This window comes from Amaranthus tricolor, chromosome 2 (assembly GCF_026212465.1).
Source record: "Amaranthus tricolor cultivar Red isolate AtriRed21 chromosome 2, ASM2621246v1, whole genome shotgun sequence".
Taxonomy (NCBI): domain Eukaryota; kingdom Viridiplantae; phylum Streptophyta; class Magnoliopsida; order Caryophyllales; family Amaranthaceae; genus Amaranthus; species Amaranthus tricolor.
The window spans coordinates 35,022,383-35,049,138 of record NC_080048.1 but is presented as its reverse complement, the minus strand read 5'-3'; the positions used below and the strand labels follow the sequence as shown (position 1 = coordinate 35,049,138).

At 34.6% G+C, this 26,756-nt stretch overlaps 3 protein-coding genes across 4 annotated transcripts; 1 reads left to right on the top strand and 2 right to left on the bottom strand.

Annotated features, from left to right (window-relative positions):
* The first annotated feature begins 255 nt into the window (after positions 1-255).
* LOC130806490 (coatomer subunit gamma-2-like) lies at positions 256-9,422 on the top strand. The gene is made up of 18 exons (XM_057671602.1): positions 256-503; positions 782-879; positions 973-1,023; positions 1,224-1,337; positions 1,439-1,639; positions 1,728-1,829; positions 3,539-3,646; positions 3,739-3,969; positions 4,462-4,712; positions 4,835-5,006; positions 5,098-5,253; positions 5,334-5,384; positions 6,280-6,420; positions 6,490-6,687; positions 6,780-6,911; positions 6,992-7,165; positions 8,164-8,403; positions 8,988-9,422. Exons 1-18 carry the CDS (start codon positions 284-286, stop codon positions 9,180-9,182), a joined length of 2,835 nt encoding a protein of 944 aa, XP_057527585.1. The 5' UTR covers positions 256-283; the 3' UTR covers positions 9,183-9,422.
* Positions 9,423-10,530: 1,108 nt separating this feature from the next.
* Positions 10,531-16,744, bottom strand: LOC130806491 (transcription termination factor MTEF1, chloroplastic). Its single transcript, XM_057671603.1, has 2 exons — positions 16,502-16,744; positions 10,531-12,585 (listed from the first exon to the last, which is right to left on the bottom strand). Exon 2 carries the CDS (start codon positions 11,739-11,741, stop codon positions 10,899-10,901), a length of 843 nt encoding a protein of 280 aa, XP_057527586.1. The 5' UTR covers positions 11,742-12,585; positions 16,502-16,744; the 3' UTR covers positions 10,531-10,898.
* Positions 16,745-17,692: 948 nt separating this feature from the next.
* On the bottom strand, positions 17,693-26,324 carry LOC130806489 (guanine nucleotide-binding protein subunit beta-2). Of its 2 annotated transcripts, XM_057671600.1 has the most exons (6): positions 25,762-26,324; positions 25,521-25,615; positions 22,201-22,625; positions 20,551-20,908; positions 19,998-20,111; positions 17,693-17,941 (listed from the first exon to the last, which is right to left on the bottom strand). In XM_057671600.1, exons 1-6 carry the CDS (start codon positions 25,907-25,909, stop codon positions 17,906-17,908), a joined length of 1,176 nt encoding a protein of 391 aa, XP_057527583.1. In that variant the 5' UTR covers positions 25,910-26,324; the 3' UTR covers positions 17,693-17,905. The 2 variants fall into 2 exon arrangements, with proteins under 2 accessions (XP_057527583.1, XP_057527584.1); XM_057671601.1 differs by lacking the exon at positions 17,693-17,941 and having other exon boundaries at positions 20,051-20,189; positions 25,762-26,318.
* Between the last annotated feature and the right edge of the window lie 432 nt (positions 26,325-26,756).

The window sequence follows — 26,756 nt, the reverse complement described above, 5'->3', positions numbered from 1 at the left end:
TATTTATACAAGTTTATGTCGGTTATTTTAGGTTTTTCTAGAGTTCTTTATAAGTTACTTAGTTAATTTTTTGTCTATTTTTTTTTTAAATAATACATTGAAATTTTTCTAGATTAGTCGATTATTTTAAATTAATCAATATTTTATGTATTATTTTAAAAAAATGAGTCATAATTTACTTAATTTTTAGCAAATTTTTCTTTTGTGTTTGTAATAATATATACATACACTTGATAATTCCCCACAATAATGTTGCACCCGACTACCCGAGTTGTAAAAGTACATGCTATACGAGCATTATGTAAAAATTACGCCTGAGAGAGATCCTAGACCGTCGACCCTATTCGTCCGATATAAGCACCCCTTTACAAACTTCACTACTTCCACCCTCGCCCGAAACTTAGAGAGAGAAGATCGTCGCAATTCTCTCCAACCATTGCAGATCTCTCATTCAACAATGGCGCAGCCTCTTATAAAGAAGGATGACGATCGCGATGACGAATGTAACACTTTCTCCCTTAATTTACTTCATTCTCAATTTAAAGTTTCCATGAATTCTGTTCAATGTACTCGCGATTTATTATTTTGAACAATTTTAATCTGCAGTACAGTTTTAATTGACTGTTGGATCTGTTGGATTAAGGCTAGAATCTTTACTATACTCAATGTGCTATAACTCAATTGAAATTTTTTTGATCAATTAGATTATAGTTAGATCTAGTGATTTGTATGTTATTGAATTTAATTGTAATGTGAATTGGATCTGGAAAAATGTTTACAGCTGAATATTCGCCATTTTTGGGAATCGAAAAGGGAGCTGTGCTTCAAGAAGCTAGGGTTTTTCACGATCCTCAACTTGATCCTAGACGATGTTCTCAGGTTTTGAAAAATTTTCAACTCTAAAATTGCTTTAATCTTTTGAGTTTTTAATAAATTCACATTTGTTGATGTCGGTTGCATTTATGTATTTAGGTTATTACCAAGCTTCTTTACTTACTAAACCAAGGAGAAACACTTACAAAGGTTAGTACGTTAATTTGTATTTGATTCATATGTATTGAGAAACACTTACAAAAGCTAGTACGTTATTACCAAGCATCATCAACTTTTCATGTGAGAGGAGATTGGCATTCACTGAGATTAATGAAAAATATGTTGGATTGATTTCTGTTGTCTGTTTCATGTTTCATTGAAAAAGATTTTTTTGATGTGATCTGATGTAGGTTGAAGCCACTGAAGTATTCTTTGCTGTTACAAAATTGTTTCAATCGAAAGATAATGGATTAAGAAGGCTGGTCTATTTGATGATTAAGGAACTCTCACCATCTGCTGATGAGGTTTTGTATTGCAACTTCTATTCTGTTGAATTTGTTTTGTTCTATGATTAAATGTACTTCCATGATTTATAGTGCTGAAATTTTTGGATTTCATATTGAAGGTTATCATTGTTACGAGCTCTTTAATGAAGGACATGAACAGCAAGACTGATATGTACAAAGCCAACGCTATTCGTGTGCTTTGTCGAATCACCGATGGAACACTCCTTACTCAGATAGAAAGGTACCTAAAACAAGCTGTTGTTGATAAGAACCCTGTTGTGGCGAGCGCTGCGCTAGTCAGTGGCATTCACTTGATGCAGGTATGTAAATGCATTCTCATTAGCTGTTTTTAACATTTACTATTTTGTTGTGCTCAATATGATTTATGTGTTATGATGGTTTTTTCAGACCAACTCAGAGGTAGTGAGACGTTGGAGCAATGAAGTGCAGGAAGCTGTTCAATCACGGGCTGCTTTAGTGCAATTTCACGCTCTAGCTCTGTTGCACCAGGTACTGAGTTATGCAGGCTAAATGTCTGTTGTTAATTTCTTGCTGTGTTAAGCATGGTTTATTCAAACCTTTTTCTGAGAATAATTTGTGATATGTAGAGTTAGGTGTAATGATAATTATGAACCCATTACCGAAGAGTTAGTGATTTACGACAGACGTTGTAGTGGCAATTTAATCACTTTAGAACTGAAGGAAGTCCATGACTTTTTAATGACCTTTTAATCATTTCCTTATCTCAACAGTTGCTTGAGAATGTAGTTTTTGTTTGCACTGTGCGATTCTGTCCTGGTGCTGTACGTACAAAACCAAATTGCCTTCCATGACAGGTAGGGATCATTGACCTACATCTCCTACCTTAGACTCATCTTTGTTGTATATCTTCCAGGTCTCTTTTACAAATGAGAAAAAGATGGTTACTTTTGGACAGTGAAATATAAATGCTAGCTTTTCTAGATAACAGAAATAGCACACAAGGTGCTTAAATGTGACAAATGAGGCTGCAAAGAAATGAAATCACGCTCTTGAAAGGAAAGATTAAAGATTATTGCATAGTAAAGAGGTGTACGCCTATTTTGTGTATAGATAAATTCTATGTTTCAAAGCTTTGATCTCTCATCTTTCATCTTTCAAATATTTCCTCCTATTCACCCTAAATGTGACGTTTGACTTTTTACCATTTTCAAGTGGTCATATGGGACCACATGTGAATGAGAAAGAGTGTAATGTTCTTAAATTTTGATAGGGGTAAAGTGGGGTTAGTAAGTATAAAAGTTTAAAAAGGTTAAGTTTAATAAGGGTAAAGTGGTAAAGTTAACATACCTAAAACATAAATAAAACATTTAGGATGACTTGACTCAATAATGAAATGTGACACTTAGGATGAATAGGAGGGAGTAACATTTTAGAAGAATCAGTTGCTTTAAAGTTTAGATTAGTCCAAGAATGTTCTATTAAGAGTTTAGAAGAAATTGAGAATTGAAGTCGTAACTGCAATAAGTTCAAATTATTCCAAAAAGTTTAGATTAGTGGATTCGAGATGAATTGAGTGAAGCCTATAGCTCAATTATGTTGCTTTCAAGATGGATTCATCAGATTTTTGTTACATGTTCTTACGGAACAGAAAAGATTTGGAGTTTTAAAGTGGGAAGCTGTAGGTGGCCTACAACAAACTGGAAAAAAATGTTTGATGATTTCCAGTTTAATTCCATTCTGATTTGTCTTTAGAACTATGAATTGTATTGTTCAATATTCTCCATAAGATGCATATCATAAGAAAGAATAGAATTGATGATTATTCCATTCAAAATTTAGATGTATACCTAACAACTATGGTGATGTAATTATTGACCTTTCTTCTTCCGTTCTGTGTATTGCATAGTAGGACAATAGCGTAATCTGTTGAATTCTATTGTTATCTAATGTTCAAAAACGTACAATTCATATATCTCGTTGTTCACCCTTGGAGTTTTGTTTATTTTGTGTGCTGTGAGAGAGTTGCTTGATGATAATTGATAAGTTGCTTTCTGTTTATAGTGCGAATTGGTTACCAAATGAAGCGTGATGCTCAATGCCATGGCTTAAACTCTATACTGTCAATTATCATGTGCCATTAGTTTTTAATTTATTGCAAATGTTTGATTGTTTGGTGATGCTTGTACAATTGTACTTGAATTTGGAGTCGTTTAATTTTCTTTATATTTCTTTTACAGATAAGGCAGAACGACCGTTTAGCTGTGAGCAAACTTGTCTCAAACTTGACTAGAGGAGCTGTGCGCTCTCCATTGGCACAATGTCTCTTAATTCGATTCATTAGTCAGGTGCATGACTTATGTTAGATAGCAGTTCCTTTGATATGATAATATGTCTAATCTCATCTTGGATGGCTATTCATATAAATTAGTGATTGCAGGTTATCCGTGAGTCAGGCAATTCTCAAGCAGGTGAACGGCCATTTTATGATTATCTTGAAGGCTGTCTTCGTCACAAGGCAGAAATGGTTATTTTTGAGGCTGCCAGAGCCATAACAGAGCTAAGTGGAGTTACAAGCAGGGAGTTGACTCCAGCAATCACCGTCCTTCAGTTATTTCTTAACTCTTCGAAGCCTGTTATTCGTTTTGCAGCTGTTCGTACGCTGAATAAAGTAAGTTTTATAAATTGCTCTGTTACTGCCACACAATACTGTCAAACTGGATGTTCTGAGATTCTTGTTTTACTATTTGGTCTTCACGCTGCTTTGAGATTCGTGTTTCACTATTTGGTCTTTGAAAAACATGATAACTCCTTTCTGTCTCCAAAATGAGTTGTTTGGAAAATATTTATTATGGCAGACCTTCAATGACTAATGTCATTTTACTGCGAAAACATTATCAGTGAAATTATAGCTCTCCGGTATTTTTTTTTTTCATGTTGTTTTTCTTGTTTTTCTGTTTTCTTCTACAATTCAACTCTGCTCAATATTTCTTGAACTTACAGTTGTGCAGTTTCATTTTCTGTATATGGTGGTTTTAGCTCATCTCTTGGTTTTCATCTTATTTCTGTTTCTTGTGCATGCAATCTTCTGTAACGTGGTTATTTATCCTCTAAGCTTTATGTTTTGATCTCATTTGTGTTTGATGTCTTTGCTGCTGTTCAGGTAGCTATGGTGCATCCCATGTCAGTGACAAACTGCAACATTGACATGGAAAGCTTGATTTCTGATCAAAATAGAAGCATTGCCACACTTGCCATCACAACTCTTCTTAAAACTGGTAATGAATCGAGTATAGATCGCCTCATGAAACAAATCACAAACTTCATGTCAGACATTGCTGACGAGTTTAAGATAGTTGTTGTGGAAGCCATTAGATCTCTTTGTTTGAAGTTCCCTCTGAAATACAGATCACTGTAAGTGTAATTTTTCATTGGCTTTTGAAGAAGTGCTGAATACTTTCTTTACTTTGTATCTATTTCTGGATGTGTATTGTATAATATTCAATGAAATACCTTGCCCAAATGACACAATTCAGGATGAACTTCTTGAGCAATATCCTCAGAGAAGAAGGTGGTTTTGATTATAAGAAGGCAATTGTGGACTCTATTGTGATCCTAATTAGAGATATCCCTGATGCCAAAGAAAATGGACTTCTACACCTCTGTGAATTCATTGAGGACTGTGAATTTACGTACCTATCCACTCAGGTTAGATATAATATGAAAATTTGTTGGATTGTGAATCCCATGCCCTTGATTTGCAATGTAATAAACTTGTGTCCTTCTGAGGTTTCAACAGATTCTGCATTTCTTGGGTGTTGAGGGGCCAAAAACTTCTGATCCCAGCAAGTATGTTCGGTATATCTATAACAGAGTAATTCTTGAGAATGCCACTGTTAGAGCTAGTGCTGTGAGCACATTGGCGAAGTTTGGTGCCAACATTGATTCACTGAAGGTATTATGTTTGGTTTTACTGTTTTTCACAGATTAACTAACTTGATGGTTACTAATGATGGTGGATTTTGTGTTGTGCAGCCCCGAATTTTCATTTTGTTGAGACGCTGCCTGTTTGACAGTGATGATGAGGTAATCTCATTTGCTATCCTTGCCTTGTCTTTCGATGTATAGTCATCCTCTTTTTGTGACCATGAGTCATGATATTAACTTAACAGTGAAATATAACATATTGGGTCCATTATGCCATTACCGTGTCTAAATTATTTAAAAGGTTATAAGAATTTCAAGGTCAACATTGAGTTTCTTATTTATTTTGGCTCCTTTGTATCTCTGCCCTTTTCAACTTAGGAAATACACCCTCTGTTAAAAATTAATTTTACATTGTGAGATGATATGTTTTTTCCATGACAATGATACAATGACCCTTAAGGCTTAGCAATCTTCATTGTCTGATTGGCCTCCATCTATTCAAAAATTTGTTTTATGGTATCTTGCTTTCTTCACTTGGGTGGGTCAATCCTTAGGGCTGACAAGCACATTCCACTTGCTGAAACTCACTACATTAACCATGTACCATATGTAACTTGTGAGGATCAAAGCAGAGACTTCTAAACTTTTTCTTTGAACTCCTGCAATGTTCGCTATTTTTTTGGACAAATTTGTCCAAGAGAAAAATAATTTTAGATTGAGGCACTGGAGGAGCAGACTTATCAGAGGAGGCTTAAACTTGAATTTTTTGATTTTAAACCCTGCTTAATTTATGAACTACCAATAATTAAGAAATGAAGATTGCTTCTGATTTGGAGTTTATCACTCTTGTTCTTCCTGACTCTCCATTGAGACAAATGTCATTTTGTGATTTGTTCATGATGGATAATATTGTGACTGAGCCCAAAATATGAGAGCCCAGTGCACCTTCCAATAGTTCTACTGCTCTTTTTTGCTTTTTTTTCTGTTTGTTTGACAGCATATCTGATTGATGGCTGTTGTGCTAATGCTAACTGTCCATTGGGGTTGATGACAGGTTCGTGATAGGGCAACTTTTTATCTGAATATGCTGGGAGGTGATGGTGAAATAGTTGAATCTGACGAAGCTGCAAAGGAGTTCCTCTTTGGGTCCCTGGATGTTCCTTTATCTAATCTTGAGACTAGTCTGAAGAACTATGTAAGCATACTTACATTTGTCACTGTCATTTCCATTGAGAAATTGTTCATTTGCTTGATATCCGTGCAGGAGCCCTCTGAAGAACCTTTCGATATCAACTCTGTTTCCAAGATGGTCAAGTCTCAGCCACTTGCTGAGAAGAAAGTTACGAACAAGAACCACCCTGGGTTGGATACTCCTCTTAACGCTTCAACAACTGGTGTTGATGCTTACGAGAAATTACTGTCCTCCATTCCAGAATTTTCTTCCTTTGGAAAGCTCTTCAAGGTCATTTTTCTTAACCCCTTTTTTGTCTGGGGGATGTAGGTAATTTTTTGTAAATTTTTTTAATCTTATAATTGATAATTGATTCTTGGCAGTCTTCGGCTCCTAGCGAGCTTACTGAAGCTGAGACCGAGTATGCAGTGAATGTTGTCAAGCATGTATATGATGGACACATCGTGTTCCAGTACAATTGCACCAACACTATTCCGGAGCAACTACTTGAAGATGTAAGAAGTTTGAATGATCAGAAAATTGTTTTTGTGTACTAATGTTTTGATCTTTTAAGCTATTACCCTTTTGCCATTAGGTTAGCGTTGTTGTGGATGCTTCTGAAGCAGAGGAATTTGCTGAAATAGCATCCAAACCTCTCAGGTCTCTTCCGTATGACACTCCTGGACAAACTTTTGTGGCCTTTCAGAAACCTGAGGGAGTACCTGCTGTGGGCAAATTTTCAAATATCTTGAGATTCATTGTCAAGGAGGTATTTGTTTTAAAAATCTCTTTTATAATTGCTTGCTACTGCTCCCCTGCTTTAGATCTCCACTGCATATTGGTAATGTAGGATAATTACATTTTTATAATATGATGTTTTGTGTGCACTTGTGAGCATGTTTTTTTTAAAAAAAACTTTGCATAGAGCTTATTATAAGCGTAGTACTTTTGGTTCCCAGCATTACTGCTGGTATCCCAAATTCTTTTGACATGCTGAAAGCATGCTGCTTCATTCTCGAGCGTTTTTGAATCTCTCCTCAGTGAGATATAATGGTTGATAAGTACCAAACAAGAGAATTCAGATTTTTGGCCCGGAGCCTTATGTTTGATGGGTATTAGTTTAATAGTATGTTGGTTTCTGTCAAAGCTCTGTTTGATTATGTTTCTTCTATCATAGGTTTTAATACACCTTATTTTGTCCCAAATAAATCATGTACCTAATGTTTTGTGCCCCTGTCCTGTAGTCCACTACTTTTCTTGTATAGTAATTAAAATATGCCTTACATCTCTTTAATCCTATATATCATGTATTTTTACGTTAAAACATCAATTGACAGCCCTTCAGTAAGTGCTCTTTTAGAAGTCAGTTCTTTGACTCGTGTTCACATTGCGCATTGGATCGAAGAGTACTATCATCTCCTTATCCTATAACATGTACTCCCTCCTATTCTAATCAAATGACTCATTTGGTTTGACACCAAATTTCAAGAAAAATGGAGAGGAACCACATGGGACTACATGAGAGAAGTAAGGGAAAAAATAAGGGAAAAAGTGATAATTTAATGGCAATTGTGTAAATAAATAGTACCCATGAGGGCATAAGGGAAAAGGTCACCAAATAAGGAAATAATATATATGATGTGATTATGCCAAAATAGGAATGGTACATTTGATTATAATAGGTGGGCGGACTTTTCTATCAGTACATTGCCACCTTGGGTGGTGTCAAAGAGGTAAGGTCGAGTGATTCAGTTATATTTTTTACAGGTTGATCCATCTACTGGCGAGGCAGAGGAAGATGGTGTGGAAGATGAATACCAGCTTGAAGACTCAGAAGTTGTCGCAGCAGATTATATGTTGAAAGTTGGTGTTTCTAATTTTAGAAATGCTTGGGAAAGCATTAGAGACGACTTCGAGAAAGTGGATGAATATGGTCTAGGCCCTCGGGAGAGCTTGGCAGAAGCAGTTAATGCTGTCATCAATCTTCTTGGCATGCAGCCTTGTGAGGTACGCTAATAGGAATAACAACTATGCCAAAGCCTTAATCCCAAAACATGTTTAACTACACGAACAAATAATTTAACTCGTGATTTAAAAATAATGACAGGAATGACTATAACTTGAAAATTTTCTGATTTGGTAAGAATTCCTGAATGGTTTGTTTAGAGATCTAGAGTAAAGATCTTTGAAACTGCTGGGGCTTAAGGATAGTCATTTTGGTGGTTGAGATATTAAGGTGGTTCAAAATGTCACTTTTTTTTTTTTTTTTTTTTTCAATCACATAAACCATTTTCCTCCTTATCCTAATACTTTCTCTTAAACCATCATCCATCTTTACCCGTCTTTACCCATCTTTATTGTTTTTACTTCTACTTTTAATACCATTCTTGATCTCCTCGCTAAAACTTAAAGAGATGAAATATGTGGGACAAATACATGAAGGAAGTAGTTTAATAGGTTGGCTAACATCCCATCTGTCTCATCGAAAATGAAAGCTCAATTTCCCTCTTCCGGTGCATTGCATCATGTTTCTCTGGCAGACGACAAAACTGGAATTCTGAGAACTCTTTTCTTTTGTTAATGATCTTCAGGGTACTGAAGTGGTTCCAAACAACTCGAGATCACATACATGCTTGCTTTCTGGTGTATTCATTGGAAATGTGAAGGTTCTTGTTCGACTGCAATTTGGTCTTGATTCAGACAGAGAAGTGGCGATGAAGCTTGCTGTTAGATCAGAAGATGAAACCGTCAGTGAAACAATACATGAAATTGTTGCAAGCGGCTAAATACTATGAAAGTGAATGTCGATTTTTTAGGTGACTGCTGTAGTGTGTCGTGGGAGACTATTTGTAGAGATGAGGAGTTTCCCATACAAAGTAAAGCTTGTCTAGTCTGGCTCAGAGTGGGATTTGGTGATTTTGTTAATGATATGCGGACCAGAGTTGTAACCCTTGGCTCTTACCTCAAATAGAATTCTACAATTCTTTCTTTGTTTTTCTTGTTAGGAGTATTATATCATGTATGAATCTGCCCATTTTTCCTAATATCTTGAATATATATATATGTTGTGTTCTTTTTCCCAAAGACATTAAAAATAATGTTGTATTCTATTATTCCATTCAATAATTCCTGACTCAGTTATTCTATACAAGTACTTTTTCCAACTAGTGTTTGTCTGCTTTTTGAATATTATTCTCTATTCAATTTTAGTTTATATTTTATGAGAGTAGTTTGATTTATTTCAATATATATTTAATTAACATACTTTTTGTAACTTCTAATTATACGTGATTAGAGAATTCAAGAGTTCAATTACTGCATTAAATAGAGTGAAAAAACAAATAATATTATAGTGCCTGGAAGGGAGAGGTTAGTAGATAAGCCTTTCGATGCTCATCATTGAACGTTTGATATTATGAAAATGTAGTTTGTGATAAACATTTACTTTTCTTTTTAACTAAAATTTTAAAATGTGATTATAAAATTTTCCAATATTAATCAAGCAATAAAGGAATTAGAAATCAAACATAGAAAAAAAAAGATAGTGTAGACTGACCAACAAAAATTACATCAACCTGCGTGTCTGTGTTGGTGCATACAAATACTCTAAAAATTATAAGTTATTACATCTGTCCCCTTCAATTTACTATATAAATTCAAATAAATCTCACTAAACTTTACGTAATATAGCAAATTCAAAGTGACGAATTAGTCAACTCAAAAAAAAGTGACGAATGAGTACTTTAATCTAATAAGCATGAGCTAAATAGGAGCAACAAATATAAGCATTAGCTATACATTAACACTACAAAGACACAACCCCCTAAAAACTAGGCAGCAGGAACAAGTCAATTTTTCAAGTCTGCTCTATTCTCCAAAAAAAAGGATATTTTACTTTGTACATCTAGTACTAGTCTTATTCATCTGAAGGATGACCGATGGATTATCGTCCCAAACACAAGAAGCTAGTAAAGTAGGGACAAATTTCTAAAGGAAATCTAATACTATATTTAAAAATGGAAAGAATGAAAGGAAAGAAATTGAAAAAAATTGACATTACTTCATTTGTATATCAAAATGGAAAGGGATAATGGAAATGAAAGAAAAGAATTGGAGAAAGAAGTAAGGAGAATATAGAGAGAAGAGTAGTATAATAGATTAATAAACTTGTATATTTTTGTGTATCAAACAATACAGTAAGATGCACATATTTATAATACCATGTGGTTACTATTCATACACTATTTACTACAGTTATGCATTCATACTTCTGCATTCATACTTCTAACAATAACTTCTTTATAATTTGTTCAAAATAAATCTTTTTGACCTTAAAAAAGAAAAAAACACGTCAATTTTTACTTCACTTCCTTCTAATCTTAAATTTCTCTTTCATCAGAGTAAAAAGAGTTTGATTTTCACCGCCTTAATCAAAATTAATTTCCCCTTTTGACCTTAACCTCGAATAAAAAAATGGTTTCCAAACATACTTCAAAAAAGAATCATTTCCACTTAGCATAGAACTTATCATCACCACATAACAACATCCTCTTCAAAGAGATGTGAACACTCCTTTGCTTCAAATGCATATATCTTGGCACTATTCTTCCTCTCAAGCTAAAAGCAAAGTACTGAGGAAATTCTTTTACTTCTTCAATACTCCTTTGCATCCCATCCAACAAATACTCAACCTTTGGCCACATATTATTTTCAATGCTATAACCAAAAATAGCGGGCAACCGCACACACGCTTTTATCGACTCTTCATAAGTAAACCCGATGCTCATTAAGAACTCAATCTTGGCCTCAAGCTTACCAACGCGTGTGTTTAAGAGATGAGCGTTGAGATTAGTGGGAGAGTTCAGCTTCTCGAGTCCTATACTTGTGAGAAAGGCGAGTGTTGGCTTCAAACAATACTCAACATTAGAAAACAAGAGCTCGGGACAGCAGAGAACGAGTCCACGAGATTCAGGAGTTGATGCACGAACCTCAGTAGCCAAGAAACGGAAAACCGGTTCAACATCAGCTGGCTCGAGGCCAGACGAAAAGAGTTTAGGGCAATCAGAAGCAAGTTCCGGAATATCACTGTCTAAGAAGCCTTTCGATTTTAGGTAGTCGATGATGGAGAGAATTTGATCCAATGTTTCATGAGAGCGGATATTGGTGCTTTTGGTATTAAGATCTGCAATGCCGAGGTTTCTTAGGTAGGTTAATTTTTCACGGTATAGTGTGTGAAAACGAAGGACGGTGGCTGGAGGAGGAGGACAAGGCGGCAGATGTTTGTAGCTAGATGTTCGAGGGCGGGAGTAACAGGCTGCAGGTGTAATGGTGTAGGAGAGTAGCATTTCTAAATTTTCCAGCCTGAGTTTCTGGTTGCCAGCCAGGAATGATAGATAAGAGGATAAGAATGGCTAATTAAAGAGTTGTGGCCCCAGAAAATTGACTAGTTCAGAATAGCATATTTTTTTTACCAACCAAAAAAAATAAAAATTGTCTCAAGGAAGACCAACATGAAAGCTCGATCTGAAATATCAAAAGTATCACATAAAGTATTATTCAATAGCTTGTTTAACTTTCAGAAAAAAATGTGAAATTGCATTATTCAATTAAATGGAAATATATGTAAATTAGAACTCAACATTTTTTATTTGAATTCAAGATGTAGACACTTCATGTCGTACATAGTTAAAAAAAGGGTCTTATAGTTTGTATCGGTTGAGTTGTAAAGGTTTCAAATCTATCAGGTTGATACTACCCGCATTATAAATGTGTAAAAAACCGCATTTCAGGCATTCAAGGGATTTATCATTGTGTTTTGCGGTATGATATGGAGTTTTCATACAAATCTGTAATAGATGAAAAGCTGCAATTACAGCAAATCCTTGATGAAGCTCAATATTATTATGAACAGATTCCAAGTTCTCGCTTCAGCTCTAAATTGAGAGAAACAAACATCCAATGTGCACTTTGGCCATGAATGTAGGCATTAGATGCTTAACAATGAATGTCTTTGATCAAACGGTAAAGTTTATTTAGCTAAAAAACGACGCTTTTAGCAGTTTCAATTACATGAAAATCAACATCGTACGAAACCTGGGACAAATTCTAGCTCAAAGAAGTGGCTGAGAAACCCATTTACTTCAGTAAAGATTCATTTTGTTTCTTCAATTCTGGCCTCAAAAAAGAATCCTACATTGAATCAAGATAAACAAAGGGTAAGTCAATACAATCTATGATTGATAATTATCCAGAGCAGTGGCGGAACTTTGTTGGGGGCGGGTAGGGGCTTTGCCCCCCCTGAGATTTTCGGCAATTTTTTTTAATATACAACGTCATTACATATTTTTTATAATTTTAGTCCAACAAATAAAAGCAACATAATTAAAAGAAGAGAATAACTAAAATAAATAAAAAAAATCTTATAAGTAATAATAGATTATCAAATTAGGTATAAAATTATCCTTTAACAACTGAAAAGAACGAAAAAAGAAGCAAGCGATTGAGAGAACTCTACAAATTAAGCTTACCATCCACAATTGAAGAATAAATGTTTGTTTTATATTTTTTTATTTGAATTTTTTTATTTTTATTTAATAATTAGTTTGAATAAGTGAATACTTGAATCATTGAAAATCCATACAAAAAAATCAAATATGAAGATAGTAAACAAAGGACTTCGTAACAAAATGGGTGACGATATTCTTGCTGACAGTTTAGTAATATACATTTAGAGACAAATAGCAAAGACATAGTGTCAATGAAATTATAGATAGTTTAAAATGATAAAAGAGTGTCGAGTTTTATTGATTCAAAATTTACATTATATTTTTTGTTTGTAATGATTAGTTATATATTAGTTGAATTCAATTTTTTTGTTAACTCCGCCCCCCCTAAAGTTAACTTCAAGTTTCACCACTGATCCAGAGTTCAGTGAAAAATGGCAACTTAAGGATACGTTAGGCATTCGGATTTACAACATCTGATTACTTCCAAATGCCAACAATTGGCTCCCACCTAAGCGGGCTTTTTGGGAACACATATACGCAACCTTACAATTGTTAGTAAGCATTACGCTTTAATTAAGATATAATAAGACCTTCAACTATGTTGAGTTGTAGAATTGATCACTATAAACATAAATATGTGACTACAAAATAGTAAACCATTTCCTCTCTCGGCCTCTCCCCTGTTCTGGTAAAACAAAGACTTCTTTCCTGCATAAGATCTAGTTGAGTTGGGGATGGAATATGCCATTTATAGTTACCTGGAACGCATTCGGTTTGGAACGGAGGACGGGAACGGAAACATGGAACGCAACCTAGATTGACTCGGGAACAATTGGGTACGAGATTCATTATGTATAAAGTACATCTTTGAAAACAAAATTAAAGTAAAATGATTTTGCTTTAGGAAATTGTTTTCATGTGGAATTTTGTTTAGACTTCTAGGTTTCATCTTGTTTTTTTCTCCCTCCTTTTTTCTTGAATTTGTAAATGAAGGCTAAAATACCTTTTAAAAAAAGTTTTCTAAACCGGGTTGACACCTTGAGTGATTTGGGTCGCGTTTCGTGGTAATTGGGGCTGGACTTTCCCGGATCGCGGAACGTGGTTACGTTCCACGTTCCATGTAAAGATAAGCAATGAAGTTCTCAAGGTGCCTAAGTAAAATCCACGAAAACATTGCATGGGAATCTCAATCAAGTAAACCATCTCTTCACCCTCAAATCTAAAAATCATCCAAAATCATTCCATCTTCAACAAAATGAACTAAGCAGATATTGAGCAACATGATACATAAGAAATAGTACACCATTAACCAAGTTGGAAATACTACTAAATATACCACTACCCAAGGTATGTTTGAGTGAAGTCCTGCAATATTTCCATTGGATTATATCCAAGACTGCTAACATACGAACCTGTACCCTGTCAACTGTTCTAATGCTAGCCTCTGTAGATAGTTTGCATATTGCCATCTATCCATTAGGCTAAGGTAGACGATGTATATATAAGGCCTAATAGCTCTTTTGTATGCTTACATATATTGAGTGAAGCTAAAAGTCTAAAACATTTAGTGTTCCGTTGATTTCTGCTATACTGCGCATCAGTATTGCTGTGAGATTGTGATTGTTATAAACTAGCTGATTTCAATTTTTATGGAATCAAAGCGTTAATCTCTGGGATTTCGGATTTAATTATATCAATTGTTTTTTTATTTGATTTCTTTCTTGAAGATCTTTCAATCTAAAAGACAGTTATTGCCTTTATCTAAACCATAAAACTTTAACCCACTGAAAATGAGCGGAAGGGATGAAACAAAGAAGAAGAGAGAGGAAGAGAGTAGCCAGAATTCCCACAAAAACTCATATTACATTATTACCTATCTAATTCAAACAATACTAGTTTATAGTGTAACATAATTCGCTAGCTAATTCGCTCAATTTTTCCCAAGAATAGCCTAAAACCGACTATAATTCTTTTTTTCGATTCACGATTCACAATTCACGAGGAGACTAGCGAATCATGTAACACTGAGCAAAACTCTAGAAAGTATTCTCTTTGATGGGAACAATTATATTAAATATAGAAGGAATGTAAAACAAGCCCTTAAACCAAGAACAAGTTTGCTCTCATTAATATCACCTTAAGTGAACTTGGTGAAGAAGATAAGGAATATACAAAGTGGAACAGATTGGATTAGACAAGTGCCTCAGAGTGCCTTATGACGTCTAAGGCAAGCGCATGATAGCACCCTGAAGAGCCTGAGCGGGTACCCACCGCGTATGTTTTCTTTTTTCTTCTCTTCAGTTCTTTATTTCTCTTCTCTTCTTCATTATCTTAAATTTCTCTTCAACGACTAGGTATTTTTCTAATTTTTTAAGGTTTTAATTTAGCTTTTTTTCTTTCTTTTTTTTTTTTTTTTTTAATGGGTTTTAGGGAGCCACACAGTCCTCTTGGAGCCTAAATTCTACATTTTTGGGCACCCTTAGACATTCCTTACGCATTTTAAAATTAAGCCACGAGTGCTCTTCGTGCTTCGACATTCATTGTTGGATCCAACCCCTTGTAAAGGAGGAGTATTGTGGTAGATTTGTGACAACGAGCGTGAAACATCGACACATCTTATGACATAAGCAGTATTAAAATTAACACAGGAGTGTCCCTAACTCAGAGATGCCACTGAAAATGGACAATGCAAGGCTTTTAGATTGTTGTCCGAAAGCAGTACACCACTTAGGCACTCACCACGAGTAAGATAGGACCAACTGGTTGTATGTTCAGTGGGAATAGAGGTGTGAATCAGATTTAAGGAGATGGATGTGAAATGGTGGAAATGGGATAAAAGTTAAAACAACCAAGTCCCAAGATTTCATTTGTATGAGAGTAAGATATTCAGTTGGAACTTTGGAATTTGAGGGGGAAAGAGGAATTTAGCCTTCATTTAACAACCCTGTCAAGTCTCCTTTTAACAAATGGAGCTATTTAGCCAATCCATAACTTTCCATAACAAGCCCCAATCAATTCTCATTACTATACCAAATAATGACATGGTGACTAATCCCACCCAAGTCTCGTACCAATCCAACCTCTATTCTCAAAATTCTTACTCCCATTACCAAACAACAGAAAAGCATAAAATGTGTTAAAATTTTACTCCATTGAACAAGAGTAAGGTTGTCCAGATCTAAATCACACATTGAGATGATTGTTCTAATATACAATGTTGTTGTACACGATTAAACGTGAATTCACTAAAAAAAATCTGCAATCCTCAGTTGATATTTCTCAATTCATTCAAACCCTCAATTATCGGATAATCCATAAGCTAAATTAATTAGCTAAACGAGTGTATATCAACGAAATCAAAAAATCATAAAAGAATTGTGAGTTTTTTCAAAACCATAAACATTAAATCACGAAGAATCAAAATTTTGGCCATAATAACAATTTCCTTGAATGATGAAAATGAACCAAACAAGCTCAAACAAGATACATCAAAACAAATTAAACAATAATCAATAATCGATCAAAACTATCATTACAAAAAATCGATCAAAAATACGAATTTAGGGATCATTAAATTAAGGAAAGAGAAAGAAACTAACTTTAGGAGATACAAAAAGATTAGCGACGACGACCGCGCTAATGATTCCGCCGGTGATTACGGCGGTGCTGCTGAGCAAACTCCATTTTCTGTAAATCATTCTTCTGCTCTCTATCTTATGTTGCGTTTACTTGATTGAGTTTGAGTACAAGAAAAAAAAACTCGTGACAACTTTATCATATTTATAATGTTTTAAAAAAAAATGTCGATATATGTCTCTTGGTTTTGATTATTTTAGTAGAGTTGATCATTTAGGTGTGTATGCATAATTCAAGGGGTTAGAACACACCTCGGATATATTTGAGTCTATTATTAATTGGTTAATTATCTGTATTGGGTTCCTTTTAGCAATCGACACTATTTAAGTTGTGCTTGGTACGGTCATATTTATTGATCTCATGCAAAATTAGTTATTTCATTCTTGGTTTAGAGTCTTTTAAGTTGACATGAATCAAGAAATGAGTTCGGACATTTATCGACTGAGTTTTTGTTAGGTATGAACTACATGCGCATAATTGACGGGTTGATTGTGAACTTGTGATAGATGAATTTCGATTGTGAGTAATTTTTTTTTAATTTTTACCTGATTTTGAGAGTGTATTTTCTACTAAATTTCAATTTCAGTTGAAAATAAATATTATAAAATCAAAAAGACAAATCCAAGTACTATTTTGTTCTATTAATTGCAATAAATTTTTTTTAATGGACATAATTTTGCTATATGATCCTACATTTACCCTTCAAAAATAATCCATAAATTAAACATTGCTTTATTTCATCAAAGTTTTCTTGCCTTATATTTTCACTCAATAGCCATCAAATTTAAAAACCAACAAATCTACACTCCAACAAAATCAACTAGACCCATGAGTATGTTATGCTTCCTCTGTTCCTATTAAGTTTACCAACATTTCTATTTAGAATTTTCCCTTTTACTTTAAAACATTTTCATTTTAAATAATATTTCCACCGAATTCATTAATTCATATTTACACATCTTTTAACTTTTCTCCCTCTTAATCATATGAATTCAATAGAGGAAGCATATAGTACACCAATCCTCTCTCCGTTGGATGAAACAAGTACATTGAGATGTAATGAGATTAAAATAGAAAATGAGTTCATATTCATGTAATGAAAAGTAAACTTCGAATAATCAAGGATCTCTTGGCATGTTAAACTCAGTGGAATCTGTAGCAAATCAGAGCAAGCTTTCAAACCAAAACTCACAATTACAGCAAAAACAAAAACTAAATCAATAGCATCTCAAAGGGTTTACAAGAAAAAAGACGCAAAATAATAAATTTACAATATGTAGTACTTGAGATCAGAGTGGAATCTGTAGGCTCAGGCAGAGAAGATTAATAATATAGAAGTATAATTTAGGGGTAGCTGTCATTGCAGATTAGATTACCCGCCTGTGTCCTCCAAAAGCCCAAATCTGCGAGGAATAAGCAAGATTATTGATAGAAGTAGAATAAGCCAACTTAATTTATAGGGAACATAAGTGAACGAACAGTTGTGATTACTGATTACCCTAAACTCCGATAGGCCATAAGCAAGAAATCTTGCATTTACAGAAAAATGCTATCTAGCTAACAGGAGTAAACATTACGTATGAGTTGCAGGGGCTCAAAGAGCATCCGAGAAAAAGAAAAAGACAATGGTTATAGGATCAATTTATAAACCATAAAACAAAGTTCTCATCACTTCATGGCAGAATCACACTTCATGAACGATGGTTGAAACGCCATAAAGTTGGTGTTTGTAAGCATAGTGCAAAAGCAAAGTCGCGTTGTATCGTATTGGCCGCATTGTGAAGGTTTTCAAATCCACTGAATCGATATTACTCGCGCTGACAAGGTATAAAAAAAAATCGCATTTTAGGCCAGTTTAAGGGATATATCATGATTTTGGGCCCATAATTTGGCTGTATGACAACCGCACAACATCAATGTGTCGTTGCCACAATCGTGACCGTCATCGCATTTTTGCTCTATGTTTGCAAGACAGCTGTCTTCTACTTATTAAAGGAACAAAAAATACAACTAGAAAGTTAATCTGAGAACACAACAGTGACTACCTTACTGGGTCAGTACAGGGTAAAATATTACTGAAAACATCATCTATTGTGTAAATCTATAGATGTCACTCAAAGAATGCAAGACCCATCATGAAACTATCTCCTCAAAATTGGTGGAACCCAGAAGACAGTGATTTATTTGGGGGTTTGTAAGGATAAATTTCAGCAAAAGAAGGGCTCAATGCAAGACTTCACATTTACTCTCAGGCATGCGATTGCCTGAGGGTTACCTTAATCCACCTATGCTGACAAGTGACTTTGCCTGCATATATAATGCTTAACAATTAACAATATCATCTGTATGTCAATGAAATGATCGTCAATAATCTTCAGGTTCTCCCAAACGATTAAATGCAAAATATGTTACACAGGAGAAGGGCTTGTCTCCTAGGCGAGAGATACTTGTAATGAATAATATGGCAAAAAGTGCAATATTTCAGCATGTTAAATACTTAACACTCAATAATATCATTTTCTCGTCAAAGGAAAAGATAGTCAAGGCTCTTCAAGCTATTCTAAATTTTAAAATGCAAAACATCATACGAAAAAGGGCTTGTCTCCTAGATGAGAATCATACACAGTACTATAGTGATACTTGACAATTAGATTATACTGATGTTTTAAGCCGACAAGAACCTTGTCAATAGATATTTTCTGTTGCTAAATGATAACTCAGCACTTAAAACACATAGCTTTCTTATGTTACCATATCCAAGTGTTGGTGTCTAACACGGATCCACGAGTTAAACTCTGCAATGCCTGAACTTGTGAGACATGGGGACATCCGACATTTGGACATGAACAAAAAGCACAATATTTATATCTTTATACAAAAAAATAGTACAGAATGAACCATTATTTTGTTAAAAATTAACAGATTAAAATTTTAATATTTTGATTTTTTGTTGGGTTGAGAACGTAAGGGGACAAAGGAAGAGGGGAATCCCCCACATATTCACTATAATTGAATGTCAAACACTCACACTTACAAATTACCTAGACTTATAATTGGATAGAAAGACCACACAAAACATTTATGCATCATACATGATGGAAAGAAGAGCAACTAGCAAGATATCAATACATAATCTATATAATTTCGTCATTCTAGTGATGCAGTGAGTAAATAGCATAGTACCCAGCTAGCAACCCAATATTCAGAATTCCCATTATATAAATAGACCAGAACAAACATATGATAACATCTGATCAAGGAATTCAAAGGGCTATCATATTGGATCAGCTATTGGTAAAGAACCAGAATTTGTCTTGCAAAATCTTGGGAGAGCTATATGTATCAATATATTTAACCTTATGCCTATTCAATCAAAGACTAGTAAGCAGAATTTTCATGTAATTCACTAAATTATAAGATGAATTGAGGCTCAATATATGTTAAAGATAAAAGGCTTACCTTTAAGTTAGTGTCCCAACTTCCAGTGCATAGGGCGCTCCCATCAACTGACAGTCCTAGACAACTGATTCTTCCAGCATGTGAGTTTTGAAGTGATCCTAAATTTAGAACCACCTATAAACAAGCAAACACATTATTTCTTCCACCCGTTTTCATACTATATAGAGCATACAAATTATATTGATATTGCACCTGCAAGCAACAACAGCAAATAGGTCAGATTGCTGCTTGCAGACAGTGGCGCATATGGAAAACAAATAAAAACCTCCAGTGAAGGGCAGTTAAGGGTCAACAGTCATAACTCTATCTCAGGCTCAAAAAAGGAAATAGTTCTTCAAAAAACTGGCGCCTTCAAATCCTCTATTTACCGGACAATGTTCTAGCTGTTTGAAGTGATTCAATTTATGGTTGCATCTTATTCTTTGAAAAGTTTAGATTTTAGAAAGAACAAGATAGTCAACAATAAGCCCACAGTAAGCACCGTTGTGATGCATCATGCATGTCTATCATGGTAAGAATTCAAAACAAGTAAAAGGACAACTATAATTCCTACCTTTGCCAGTAGTGTGTCCCAAACATAACAATCACCATTTGAATACCCAGCAAAGAGAAGCCTTCCAGATACGGAAAAAGCTATGGTTGTCACGGGAGGAACTTCATTTTCACTATGCGGCTGGTAGTATACCTGAAGTTGATGCCCAGTACGAATATCAAACAGTCTGCATGTGCCATCTTCTGAACCAGTGCCAAATCTGTTACCATCTGGGAAAAACTTCACAGTATTTACATCTCCCTCGTGGCCGTAAAATGTCCGCACAGCACGACTCGCAACACGAGTATCCCACAATCGGGCAGTAGAATCACACGAACCAGATACAAACATTTTACTATTTGCTCTGCTTATTGAAATGCTGAAATACAGAGGAAAGAACAGAACTCATCTGTATCAATACAAAAGTATACAAAGGTAGCATTCGGCTTCAAATTATATAACATACAAGTATAAAAGCAAAAAATGAAACGATAAATATATCCAAAAAAGACAACAGCATATAGTCTAACCGAAGAACTAAAAGTAACATAGATTAAACTTAAGAGTCCAAAAAGATATCAGCTTCACGTAATTTATAGGCTATGTTACTCAGACTCTTCATTTTGCTTCACGTACCCATGTCCGATCCCTGATGCTCTGACATTGGTATGGCACCTAGACACTTCATTTTAGGCGTGAACTTGAATATTTAGACGTATCCGACACTTGGACACGTACCAATATCCAACATCAGTACCCGGGTCCAAGTGACATACTTCCTCCGTTCCATTATTCTTGCTACATTTTACTTTTTACGCAATCCAATGTGTTATTTTGTTAATTTACATATTAAATTATACACATCTAAAAATTATAAAAAGTTAATATTATGAAAGTATGCGATTAGACGATTCAAACAAGATCCCACTTGACTATATTTTTGCTTGCACATTAACTGCAATATGTAAAATATATTTGAACAATGAATAGTGCTCATATCTAAAATGTAGCAAGCATTTCAGAACGGAGGAAGTAGTTTATAGGCAGACAGAAAACTTTGCTGATTTGTTTGTGTAATCAAAGCTCTTATCATATAGCTTGAAATTGACTATTGTTATGATCGAGTATTCAACACAAACCAAGTGGTATTGGCTGAAAAGAATGACGCAAGAAAGGTTTTCATTCTTGATGCTTATTCAAAATGATCAAAGCTTTTGTCCAACTTAAATCCTGTTATTTGAAATTCATTTACACCGTGCTCACAAATTTAATTTAAAAGTCGATAATATCAGCATAAAAGCTGAAGCCTGATTCATTCTGTTGAGCAAAATATGCATACTTAATTCCGACACAACTTTTATAAAAAATAAAAAAAAAGTAGCAGCTACATTAAAGGATCAGTAAGCTTTATTGTCAAAGGCTTTTTTTCATTGTAGAGTCAAATTATCAACAGCTTCCAAAACATATCATCAATGGTTAATGCACTGCAAGAGCCAAAACTAGGTACAACAAATGGGGATGCCGTGATAATTCTCAGAAAAAGGAGATTGGGTAATAATTCAATGTAAAAGCACCAGTAAGAAGATATCATAAAACAAATGCAATTTTGAAATGCTAGTATAATAGGGAAGCAGATGAAGCTCTACTGGAAACAAGATTCTACTTGAGTACCTCAAAACATCAGAAGTATGCCCAGACTGAAATTCACCTCCAAACACAGATGTTCGTAGTCCAGTAGTCGTATCCCACAAAATGCAAGTCTGATCACCAGAACTGGTAATCAAATGGGTGTCTTCATCTGGAATGTATTGACAGCAAGATACATACCCCTTATGCCCACTGAGAGTTTTTGAAACAGGAAGATTTCCTTCTCTATCAGTGGTCGAATTTAGGTTGAATATTGAGCAAACACTATCCAGACCTCCACAGGCAACTGATTGACCAGTAGGGGAGAAAGCACATGTCATCACCCATGCACAAGGCAATTTGATGGCATGAGTCTTCTGACTTGTTAGGGCATTCCAAACTATAAGCCTCCCATCTTGAGATGCACTGACAATTCGGTTTTTCTCAGGGGTCCAATCTAGAGAATACACCTGGGTAGCTCTAATAATTAATTGCAATACCATGATTGAATGATTATAAAGTATTTTAAAATGGAAAAAATTCAATCGCCAATAATTGGCAGATCTCCAGGTTAAATTCATCATTTCATTAGCAATTAACGTGAAAGGAGAACATTAGCTGTGTTCCCAAACAGTACAATTAAATATAGAGTTCAGAATACATTCTTACTTGCATTAAGTATGAGAGGGCATAAGGGTCAAATTCGGATAAAGGTTTTTATGGAGAAATCAAGTCATTAAAATATGGAAACATTGTGAAAATTATTTTCCCCACGGGAGTATAGCTTAGGAACACTAAATCCTTTAGTTTACAACATCATACGCAAAGTTAATAGGATTCACAATGCCATAATTTCAAACAAGGGTAATCGAAATATTACAAACAATAGAATATCAAATAGATTACTCGCATCCAAAAGAATCCACATACTCCCATAAAAATTGGAGTTCATTTAGGCTAAAAGCATGCATTAGTATCTCTCCACTAAATTATTTGACATTTTAGCTTGTAATCCTATTACATAATTTAAGTAGCTTTATGATATTGTCACTAAGGGTGCTCTATATTCGCCTTGTAAAATAAATCTGAAGAGTAACCAAGATTGAAACGAACAAAAAAGTACAAATTCCAACTAGGAATACCATGGGTGGATAATTAAGGATGTAATTTAAAACTATAAGCTCTAACCACCACCATTCACATAAGTTCAACATCAACAACAATAATGACAAAGAATTAATCTTAACTACATTGGGTCACTATATGAACCAAAATAAATTACCACGAGAGACCATCACTAATAAGGAATGGACCTTATGTTTAATACCAATCTACAACTAACAGCATCCATACATATGGTCATCCACATATTCCCCTTCTATATTCATTTCTAATCATTACCATATATTTCTGCAAATCTCAATTTTCCATATCATTCCAAATTCTCATAAGTTCATTCATATGATCATTCACATTGTAGAAAATCATTGGATAAGTTGGTGGAAGTTTTACCTTGAAAAATCAGAAAAGATTTGGGAAGAGGTAAGTTAGTGGTAATGAATTCAGTTGCTTTATTTATTTATTTTTATTGATTACAATTGTTGATTAACATCCATATTTATACCATGATAAGTCAATTACACTAAAGTCTTTCTAGATTTCTTTGAAGTATACCACAATGTCGGTTACTAGCTAGATTTTTTCATCCATTTGTTGGATATTTTATTGAGATTTTTCTAGTTTAATTGTAACACTCCCCCTAATCTGAAAAATGTTGTACTCTAAGTTGTCTTCTAAACTCGATAAATCATTTTGTTCATATGGGCTTCGTGAAGATATCTGCGAGTTACTTCCCTGTCTTGCAGAATTATAGCTCGATTTCTTTCTTGTCGACTAACTCACAAATGTAATGACATCGTATCTCGATGTGTTTCGATCTGTTGTGGAATACTGAATTCTTGGTCATTGCCATTGTTGACATATTGTCGCAGAACATTATAGTTGGTTCATCTTGCTTATGTTGAAGATCGATCAATATCCGTCGAAGCCAAACTGCTTTGCAAGCTGCACTTGTAGCTACAATGTACTCCGCTTCTGCTGATGACAACGCTATTGTTGCCAGCTTCTTGTATGACCATTTGATTACCTTGGATCCTAGCTGAAACTTGTGCTTTTTCGGTCATCTATGCTTCCAACCCAGTCGCTGAAAGTTTCAGATAGGATCCAAGGTAATCTCATGGTCATCCAAGAAGCAGGCAACAATAATGTTGTCATGAGTAGAAGCAGAGTTACAAGCGCAGCTTGCTAAGCAGTTTGGCTTTGATGGATATTGATCGATCTTCAACATAAGCAAGAAGAACCAACTACAATGTTTTGTGACAATATGTCAGCAATAGCAATGACCATATTCCATAGCAGATCGAAACACGTCGAGATACAACATCATTACGTTTGTGTGTTAGTTGACAAGAAAGAGACCGAGCTACAATTCTGCAAGACAGGGAAGCAACTTGCTGATATCTTCACGAAGCCCATATCAACAGAAAAATTTATCGAGTTTAGAAGACAACTTAGAGTATAAGAATTTTCAAATTAGGGGAAGTGTTAGAATTAATCCGGAAAGATCTCAATAAAATATCCAACAAATGGATGAAAAAATCTAGCTTAGTAACTGACATTGTAGTATACTTTAGAGAACTCTAGAAAAACTTAAGAGTAACCGACATATCATATATAAATATGGGTGTTACCCAACAATTGTAATCAATCAATAAAAAATAAAACAAGCAACTAAACACATTACCACTAACTTACCTCTTCCCAAATCTTTTTTGATTTTTCAAGCTATAACTTCCAGCAACTCATCCCATAATTTTCTACATTAAGAAACTTAACACATTACCACTAACTTACCTCTTCCAAAATCTTTTCTTATTTTCAAGCTAAAACTTTCACTAACTTATCCAATAATTTTCTACATACATAAATTCAAGTCTTCAAGAGGTAAAAATAAGGTGAATGTCATCCTAAAATACCAGTATACTAAAAGGTAAAATTTCAAACACTTCCAATGTGTTATGAAAACTTCCATTGTCCATGCAATTCTCCCTATGATCTTTTCATTGGTCTAAATTTTAACTAAATCTTTCGTGTGTATAGATAACTAGATATGAATACCTTCATCCTCAAACGGAGTTAGCAGTAATAGAAAAGGAGAGCTCTTTCACATCATCATCAAAATATAATTACATAATGCAAATAACTCAAAGTAAAAAGTTAAATATGACATCAAATACCATCAATTTATCCACCTTTTCTTAAAGAAATTCCTTAATCTTAGTGGAAAGTGGAGAAAAAGGCACTACCTTTCCAGTATGACCTTGCAAAGTTCTACAGCACACGAGATCCGTCTGTCCGAAACTCACTGCCGTCTTTCCTTGCGCCGCCGCAAAACTCGCAACTGCAAAAGAAATTTACCACGAGCAAAATTTCATCTTTTTCCCAACAAAATCTCCACAAAAATAGGAATAGTAAAGTAAAAAGGCATAACTACATTTTAGTTCTCTTTAAAAATCATAGATTTCAAATTAAAAAGAGAAGAATAACCATCAGTGTCAAGAAGACTACGACGACGTTGCTTCAATTGTTCTCTAAGAGAATTAACTTGCTCAATAGCAGCAGCATGACGCTCCTTCAACTCTGCAACCGACATTTTCTCTCTCTTCTCATCCGTCTTCGCAGCATCCGCCGCCATTTTCGGAGAAAATTACACCACAACAATCACAAATCTAATTATTCTTACGACATTGATAAATATAGCTGCAAATTCAAATTCACCATAACATTCAGTCCAAAAACTCTCTCAAAGCTTAAAATTAAGCTTAAACAGCCGCAGCAAGCACAAATTGAAATTCACAACGAACGCCTCTTCAAAACGAACACAACATCATCAAAACCCTAAATTACATTCAAAAATCGAGAAAAATTGGGGGAAATTAAGACCGAATGAAAAAAAACAGCATAAATTAAGTTTTTGCAATCATCAAGGTTAACGGAAATTGATAAAGGAGGAGAGAAAAGGATGTGGAAAGGGAAGAACCGAAGAAGAAAGGAGAGAGAAGTGGATGTTTTTGTCATTTACATTTGACAGAAAAATGCAAGAGAGTTCATTGTCTTATGACAAATGTGGAGGAAAGTTGACTGACAATAAAGCCGCCGGGACCCACTTTTTTGGTGTCTGACGTGGCGTTAAAGTGTGAGAAGTAGGTTGGGACTTGAAAGGTGGATGATGACATGGTGGATGAAATTTATTTATCCCATTTCTTATTTGTCGCCACCATTTTCATTTTATCGCCACCCCTCGAATGAAATTACGACTTTACCCCTGAAATTTAAAAAATTACGAAAATGCCACTAAGCTTATAGCTTCTATAAAAACACTTCAAATCCACTCAATAACACTTTCATCACTTCCATAAAGTCAAATTCTTCACATAAAATTAAGCGGAGCTAAAACTTTGGAATCGAAATCGTCAACAAAAATTCGAGGTAAGTTTTTTTTTAAATCAATCGAAGGAAAAAAAAAATAAAGAAATGGATTC